The sequence below is a fragment of the Apium graveolens genome, chromosome 7, assembly GCF_009905375.1.
Source record: "Apium graveolens cultivar Ventura chromosome 7, ASM990537v1, whole genome shotgun sequence".
In the NCBI taxonomy this organism is placed as follows: Eukaryota; Viridiplantae; Streptophyta; class Magnoliopsida; order Apiales; family Apiaceae; genus Apium; species Apium graveolens.
Genome location: NC_133653.1, coordinates 248,714,576 through 248,723,640, shown reverse-complemented (window position 1 = coordinate 248,723,640; position 9,065 = coordinate 248,714,576). Strand labels below are relative to the sequence as shown.

The 9,065-nt window shown below is 34.3% G+C and overlaps 1 protein-coding gene and 1 long non-coding RNA gene across 2 annotated transcripts; both read right to left on the bottom strand.

The window, feature by feature from the left end:
• Positions 1–535: 535 nt before the first annotated feature.
• LOC141671615 (uncharacterized) lies at positions 536–1,202 on the bottom strand. Its single transcript, XR_012555185.1, has 3 exons — positions 1,167–1,202; positions 1,003–1,083; positions 536–723 (listed from the first exon to the last, which is right to left on the bottom strand). It is a non-coding gene; the product is annotated as an uncharacterized LOC141671615 (long non-coding RNA).
• Positions 1,203–5,317: 4,115 nt separating this feature from the next.
• LOC141672238 (mitogen-activated protein kinase kinase 9) lies at positions 5,318–6,526 on the bottom strand. The gene has a single exon (XM_074478796.1). It carries the CDS (start codon positions 6,464–6,466, stop codon positions 5,531–5,533), a length of 936 nt encoding a protein of 311 aa, XP_074334897.1. The 5' UTR covers positions 6,467–6,526; the 3' UTR covers positions 5,318–5,530.
• Positions 6,527–9,065: the final 2,539 nt, after the last annotated feature.

Sequence of the window (9,065 nt, the reverse complement as noted above, 5' to 3'; positions counted from 1 at the left end):
TGTATACTTGATAAAATTTGGGAGATTCATCATCTGCTGGAAGCATACTACCAAGAAAATGAAGATTTTAACCTTTGACCTTAGAGCAATAGGGTGCTCCTCTATTGTTAATTTTGTGATCTATTTTACCACCACTGGAACACATCGTAAATAATGAATTGTAAAGATGATGGTTTAACTTGAAGTGGATTGTCCTGTCGTTTTCATATAGTAATGATCTTAGAGGCTCAGGAGGTTGTTTCTCAGGTGAGAGCTGAACCTGTCCATTCTTGCAGCATAGAGAGAAGGTAAGAGAACTGTTTTTGTTGGATTTATCGTTCCATTCCATGTTCCACATACAGGCACCACATTTAACACATGTTGAGGTTGGCGGACCAATATTAACATAACCGTCCCAAAGATCAATCCCGGGCAAATCAATGGGTTCAACTTCTGCAGTATTACCAAAATAAAAAAGTGCATTAATTAAATTTATTTAATTACGTGCGACAAACCTGCATAATTTTAAAAAAACTAATGATAAAAATACCTTCGTCAAAAAGTTATTCTTCCACATGTGTTCCATCATATGCTTCATCAAAATTATTAATCAGGTTTCATCAAAAAGTTGTTCTTCCACATGAGTTACATCATATGCTTCATCAAAATTATTAATCAGGTTGACAGCCACGGGAGAAGGTAATCGACTGTTGCTCATATCGGAGTTCTGCCTAATTGAAACATCTGCAATTAAATTGGAAAATAAGAATATTGATAATGATGGCCAGCCATGGAAATAAGATGAATCTGACAAAATTCAACTTTTCATACTATGTGAAGCAGGATCAATATTCTCCTTTGTTTTTTTTTGTTACGTATTATTGTAGATATGTCAGGGCCTCTGTAACGTCTCTTCGATTCTATCGAGAAGCGGCAATCTTATAGAAATGTATTTAAAAATATAATATTTGTAATAATTCCTTATCTCATATATCATGTTTAAAAATGGAAAAACACTATTACCTGATATGTCAGATTCAGCATGAGCCTTTGACATTTATTTTTTTGGAATATATGATTTGACACTTAAAGGCGGAGTGGTACCTAAAAAAAATCACTTCGTTATGCAAATATGTAGAGCATAATAATGGACTGCTACTGATCACGGAATAAGAATGAAAACTTACGATTAGATATACATGATATGCTTGGGCTGTTATTGGAAAGCGGTGTGTGATTCATTATCGCTTGACCAAAGCCTAAGCCAAAAAAATCAATTTAAAAATCTAATAAATTATAAAACCAAACCCATAAATCATGATCTGTAATTTTATTTGCATGCAGCCACATAAAGTGTTATGCAAACATGGTTAAATAATGTATCTTAAATCGGTGGGCAAAAAGTATGAATAAAGTTTCAAACGAACATACAGGTGCTGGCATTGTGAGATTTCGATGACATAATTGGTGTATTATTGCTTGACAAGGGATATGCTGAGATATTTTTGGTAGGAGTTGATCCTACAAATATCAGTTCGTAAACCAAAACAACAACTTAAGTATAATATATATATGTTATCTGGATTGGGAAAGGATTAACAACTGAACACTCACGATTAGTTATACAGTATAGTATTGGGCTGTTATTGCAATGCGGACTATAATTCAGTTGAGCTTTACCATAGCCTGATACAAAGAAACAAAGTAGAAACAAACATTATTTCGATAACAAAATTGTAGAACGTGATTTGGCAACATGATAAGTCAATGTAAAATACTAAATGTTGTCTACATAACATACGGCTATTGGCAATGTGCGATCTCGATGACATTATAGTAGAGGTTTTGCTAGATGTAGAATTTCTTCTTAGATCACTTTGCTGAGAACCTGATAATTGAAGAATGATATAAGATCAAAGATTAGTTGCATCAATAAATTATAGAATATATATGATAACACAATGTCATCAAGAAACATACCCAGGCTATTTGAAGCAAAATTCTCTTTATCTGTACCTGCTGATTGAACTGCATAATAATAAATAGATATGGAAAATCCAACAAAGAACGATGAACTACTACGTAATATGTTAAGATATGCTGCAAATACAGAATACCTGGATTTTCCAGACCAGTACGATTCATGTTGAACAACCTATTACGTAGAAATCGGTCCAAAGCTGACTCACGACCTCAACAAACTGGGCTCACAAATTTAATTTATACATTATTAAACACAATCATTCTAAGCTACATTACAGATCTTTCAATTGTTGAGAAAAAGATACATACTGTAGTCACCAGACATGACAGATGCTTCGGTAGCCGTCACAGGCTCAGAGATATTTCGTCGGCTATTTGATATGTTCTCATCCAGAGGTTGGAGAATCGGATTGCATATCTGTCCACGACCTCACCGCTTAACAGCTAAAACGAATACTAAATGTGACAACGATGACTACAAACTATCAATAATAACGTTTAAAGAAAACAAAGAGATAGTATGATTATGCAGACTCATACCAGGACCGTTGTCATCAAAGATAGTAGAATGTTTGCTCCCGTTCATAGCTTTTTTGGTATGTAATTAGTCCTCTCAATATAAACGTTTAAGAAAACAAAGACGAAAAGCCATAATTATGCATATTCATACCAGGTCCGAGGTCATGGAAGATAGTAGATCGTTTGCTCCCGTTCAGAGCTTAAACGTTATGCGATGAGCCCATCGATAATCATTACTGCAAAACAAAAAAATAGGTTTGATTAAACATTATCGGACATAAGATTGCACAATTAGAAACAAAAAACGTGTAATACAAAATCGATTGCAGATGATGATGTATACAATTATTCATATTCATGTATATGGCCTGTAAAAAATAAAGAAGAAGAAGAAAAAGATAATGATTATCAAGGAAAGTGATAATGATTTTTGAATTTGAATTACTGAAGACACTATCTAGTGCTCATTAAGGTATAATAGATTTTAGTATTTAATGTGTTGTGGGCCTTATGATCCGTACATGTAAAAAATTAGGCTTACTTAGGGTTAGGGATCACTATCTAGCTAGCTCATTAATTGATTATTAATCTCAGTAGTGCTATCAATGTCGTCGACACTAGCTTTTTTAAAGAAACATAAGCCATGCGCTTCGTCGTCTCCAAGTCCCGGCGGAAACTTACCAGATGAAATCATAACACAAATCCTCGTCCGACTACCGGTTCGAAACCTGATACAGTTTCAGTTGGTTTGTAAATCATGGTTATCCGAAATTAAGAGTCCTAGATTTATCAAGATGCATATGAACATTACAGCTAACAGTGAGTGTCCAAAGAGCTTTCTTGTCAAAGCCTATAAGTTGGGATCGAGAGACGAGGAAATGGTTTTTTGTCGAATTAAATGGCCCGATAAAAGTGATAGAGACGAACATCTAGTTCTCCCATGTAAATTCGCCCATAAGTTTTTAATAGTTAATGGTGTTTCCAATGGCATTGTATGGCAACAACTAAGTCAAAGAAATTACCCCTGCCCAATATTCAGCGTAGTGGCAGCAGTCTCAGCAGCTTTTCTTTAGGATTTGGTTTTGATTCAAAAGCTACTGATTATAAGGTTGTTAGGGTTGTAATGTTTAATGGTGGCGCGTTGGTTAGGGCTGAGGTGTATTCTGCTAATGAAATTTGTTGGAAAGAGATTAATGTCGCTGGGATTAAATTCCTTGTCAGTCGTCTTAAATGTGATACTTGTCTTGATGGAAAGTTGTACTGGGCAGACACATCCCCAATTTTCACAAATGAAAGGAATATATCTGCATTTGAAGAATGGAAGTGCTGTGACAACATCAACTAGTAGCAAGCAGAATCTGTTCTTGTATGATCCCGTAACAAAAAATCTTGAAACTATTGTGGGCACAGTTAAATCTCTATAAATAGCGCAAGTTTACAATTACAATGAATGCTTAGTCTTGATTCCGGGAAGTGAATAAGTATGCATCTTCGGAAGATAATATTCCTAACTAATTAAGCAGGTTATTCATCCCTTAAATTTCATGTTTAGTTTGATATTTTAGGATTAATATTATTCTATGATGAGTTCTTTACACTGAATTTCCTGACTGTCTTGGGAGCTTCCTTGTTCATGTTGAATTATTGTTGGGAATAAATATTTATGTTCTAATTTTGTTTATTGATGCTCGTGAATTATTTACCTATTATACATAAGCTTGCTTTACCAATTACCAGTTTATACGAGGCTCGGGTATTTTGATTTGTTCGGGCACTGTTAGTTGCTTTGTCAACGAATGATATGGATGAGAGTTTATAACCTTTTCAAAGTAACAATAAGGCTCAATGTTACAGTTTCAGACATAGCCTACAGCAGCCTAGTGAACTCTGATTTCTAATTTGCTTCTGTAAAGGTATGGAGGGTTTGAGTCTCAATGGAGGCAAATGTGTCTGTTCGTATTTAAAACTTTTGCAATTGACCTTACCCACAAACAGAAGTTGTTTAACTGATTGAGCTTCATATAAGGTTTGGACTGTGACGATAATTGTGATGTAATTGAAATATCAGATGATGATAGTATGCAAGAGTTACCGATAATTATTGATGATCAAGTAGAAGATAACAGGGCGTGCAACCACATTCCTGATGACTTTTCGCTTTCGGACTTTCTGAATTGTATTGCAGAGATGGATGGTGATGTGGCTGTCCAGGAATTACCAGTTGCAGACTGGGAAGATCTTGAGCAAATGTTAAATGAATTCGCAAATTTTGAGCAAGTAGAGGCTGCCCTTGCAATTGAACACATAATGGTTAACGATCAAGTTCCTGACTGCTTTAAACACATCTTCTTAGAGTAGAAATAATAAGACTGAAAGACGGAGAAAGATGATGAACGTGAATTCCTAAAAGAATGATCCGACTTGGTGCATTATATATGTAATTTTTTTGCTGACATCTTTGTGCTCGTGTTTTTGTTTCCTTCAGTTTACTTTATCGTCTTTGAGAATTTGTTTCACAACAGCAAGCTCTGAACAAGATATTTATGTTAGCTCTGTATTGTTTAGCTAGCAGTCAGAATTTCAGAAGGTGTTGCTGAAGGAATGAGAGAGCGGATGATTTAAGAAGGTGTTGCTGAGGGGATGAGAGAGTGGATAGTAGATTCGAAGTCATTAATCTACATACTACTTTTGTAGTGTATTATTGTTTCTTCAGGTCAGAATGCATTCTAAAATCCCCATTTTATCGGTCATGGTCCAGGTACCATGAAAAACCGTAAATATTCATACCAGAAACCTACTTTACAGGTAGCGCAATATGCTATGCTGTATTCGTACGTTTGCAGTAAAATGGTATATTTATCTCAATAATTAAAATTGACAGTAGGGCCTTCTCCCAAAATCCTTATTCCAGTATACGATGATCCTGGTTATAATCAAGTTGCGTAACTTACAATTGCCCAAATCTAAAACAACAAAAAGTTAAGAAAACAAACATAATTACAAAAGCCCAGAAGGACATCCACCTAAATTAGAACTCCGGCAACCCCTATCACAACTTGGTACTAGTCTGCATCACAAACGGATGAGAAAGCAATTCCAACGCTGTCCATCTCTTACTACTCTCTTTCTGTAAACAACACTCAATAAAACTCCTGAAATCCTCAGACACATTTTCGGGCAAACTCGGTGACTCCCCGAAACAAATAGCACACATAAGCGTAGCCCAATCAGGTCTTTGACCTGGTGGTAACAACGGAAAATGTCCCATATATAACTCCAACAATGTCAAACCTAAGCTCCATATATCAGCTGCGTATCCATTATAGTCACGCCCATATGTATCGGGATCAAACCGTTCCGGACTCATGTACGCACACGTACCAACATACGAGTTGCATGGATCAAGTGTACGGCACATTAATTTACTAACACCGAAGTCAGAAATTTTGATCTCGAAACTCGAGTTCACTAACAAATTCGAAGGCTTAATATCTCGGTGAATAATCTTGTTGGAATGTATATAGCTCAGACCATTAAGTACCTGAAACGCAACATTCGACAACACTTTCTCCGAGAAATTCCCTGTTGTTTTAAGCACAGTATCTAAAGTTCCAACATCCATATATTCCATTAAAATTTGAATATCTCCGTCTTGTCTTTCGGTGATACCGTGACAGTTGATCACGTAAGGCGAGTCTATGCGACCAAGGATCTCGACTTCACGGAGAATCTGTCGGCGCGTGGTGGTGTCAGTGTTGGCATGGATGTGTTTTAGTGCATAAGTTTTTAGAGTTTTTTTGTTTTGGACTTTGTACACTGTGCCTCCGTTGCCGTGGCCTAGGACTTGGAGCTTTTCGAGCTCGTTCGAGATTGTTGTTGTCGTCGTTGCTGCTGCTGCTGCTGCTGCTGCTGTTTGCGGTGGGAGTGGGAGGGGACACCTTGGGAGGTGGAGGCTGAGCTGGCGGCGTTTCTGAACCAGAGCCATGGATGCTTATTTGTGTGTGAAATGAATGAGCAGTTAAGCACACATAGTTGAAGGATTAAGTGGGTGGTTTTATATACAAGTGGGAAGTTTTAAGCACGTTTGATTTGATTTGGAAACTAGGGGGAAGGCCCCGCGAGTGTGCCAGGGTGGTGGCAAAATGGTTATCACAACGAGGATCTCAAATAATATTTTATTACATTTTAGGAATTGGTTCCCAAAATTTTTTTCCCATAATTTAATAACACATAATTATTTTTATTCGTATACGTATATATTATATCTTATTATCAATTATATATAAATATATATTATTACGTCCTGTAATTATTTGAGAACTATTTAAAAAATTAATTCAAGATAGATAACATTATCATTATCTTATTACGTGTAAATAGGATTAAGTGAGTAGTTTTATAGATAATTGTATTTTAGTAATTTGTAATTGTTATTCAACATTTGATCAATTTCGTTTTGAAAAGTAAAACATAAGTCCGGTTAAGTAGGACGAAAATAATTGTTTAATAATACGATGGGAAGATGAAGTATGGGCAATTTAGTCATTAATATAATGTTGCCTTAAACAAAAAAATGTGCAAAGACAATAAAATATGTTATTGTAGTAAACCGTTTGGTACGTGGATAAACAACATGCTTTACTCTAGAACATCATTTATCTAATGTGTATTTTAATTAGGGGTGTACGCGGTTCGGATCGGATCGGTTTTGGGGTAAAAGTCGAACCAAACCGCGAAGAGCGGTTTTAGAAAATTGTTATCCGCAAGCGGTTAACCGCGTCAATTGCGGTTGCGAATTTACGGTTATTGCGGATCGGTTTGCGGTTCAACCACTTATTTTAAAATAATTAATAATTTGCAAAAAATAAAATTCGGAATATTAATAAATTGAAGTTTAAGTTACGTGATAAATTACATTAAAAAAAAATAAACTAATGCTCCGTGTAGAATATTAAAAACATACAAAAATGTGGAGGCGAAAGAAAAGAAAAAAGAAAAAGATAAAAAAAATTACATGTTGATTATATTTTTCATTTGTTTGGTTATATCTTATAATGATTGTGAATCTTATGAATGATGTTTTAACATTAACCTAAGATTAGTTAATAAATGTGTATACTTATAATTTATATGATATCAACTACATTTTTGGAAATATAATTTATTATAAATATATGTTGTGAGTTGCGGTTGCGGTTGTGATTTTGCGATTTTCAAGAATTTAAAACCGCAAACCGTGAATGAGTGGTTTTTAAAATTTGAATCCACAACCAATCCGCATTTCGCGATTATCCGCAAATGCGGCCGGAACCTCTCCTATCCTCTCCCCCTATCTCGGTTGCGAGCGGTTGAGCTGTTGGATGCAGTTGAGCGGTTTATATGTATGGCCCTAGTTTTAATGAAACTTAAAGGAATGAGACACAATTTTATATTACAACGGGCGGGTATTGATATTATAATTTAATGAATTTTATAATAATGGTTGGTGGCTGCTGAAAGCGGGTAACCCGATGAGGATCCGACAGTGAAGGTGAATAGGGAATGGATGAGGTTCGATGTATGTGGAGGCTATCAGACAAAGCATTTGCAGTTAAACATCATATATTTGCCTTAAGTGGCGATATACATCACATGTTGCTATACAGCCAGCTGCTATAAACTCTGCATTATATGTCATGTCTATTCAAATAAGACTGGATACAAATTATGAATTATGGAAATAGAATCCAAAATTTAACATATCATGTAAGGAATCGGAGTTCATACATTTTACGTATATAGATCATCCTCTATGTATATAACTTCGTTCAATTATAAATTGGTGTTTAGAAAATATGTCAACTCGGAAGAATAGCCGAAAATTGATCAACTCAAATATAAATGAGTACTTAATTGATATTGAAAATAAGTTTTCGTAAACTTAGTCAATTACTTAAATTTTGCAGTCGCAAATGAGTATAATCACTGTTGAGTTTTATACACTTGATTATAAATATTTAACTTTTTAATATTAATAAATTCAGAAAAAATAACATAATCTAACTCATACCAAGCCCGTTTGTTTTCACCCTTATGAGTTACTTTTTTCATATAAATTCATAATAACCTACCCGAGAGTATTTAAAGGCAAATACAACAGTGATCCAAAAATTCAAATTTGGGATAAATTACTCCAAATTCCATTTCAACAGTGATTCAAATAGTGATTACTGAACAGTAGTGATCCAAAATTTAGATTATCACTAATCCAAATTTGGATTAATTGGTTTAATATAAAATAATAGTTTTGTTATTTCTAATTTATGAGATTTTAAATTAATTTTTGATTATTTAATTATATAATTAATAGCAAAATATAATTAATAGTTAACAAAATTTATTTTTAAAATAAAACTTAAAATAATGAGAAAACATAATTTCATTTAAATTTAAAAAAAATAAAGAGGCACATGTTGCACTTAAAAATGCATCAATTGAGCATTTGTAAGAAGAATATACTAATTCGTAAAATTAGTGTGTATCAATGATATTTTGTATATTAATTATTACAATAAATGTGTTTTTCGTGAATTAAGTGCATAAAT

Bases quoted from the DNA above. Each gene is read 5' to 3' on its own strand.
- LOC141672238 (XM_074478796.1), bottom strand. From the start codon at position 6,466: ATGGCTCTGGTTCAGAAACGCCGCCAGCTCAGCCTCCACCTCCCAAGG.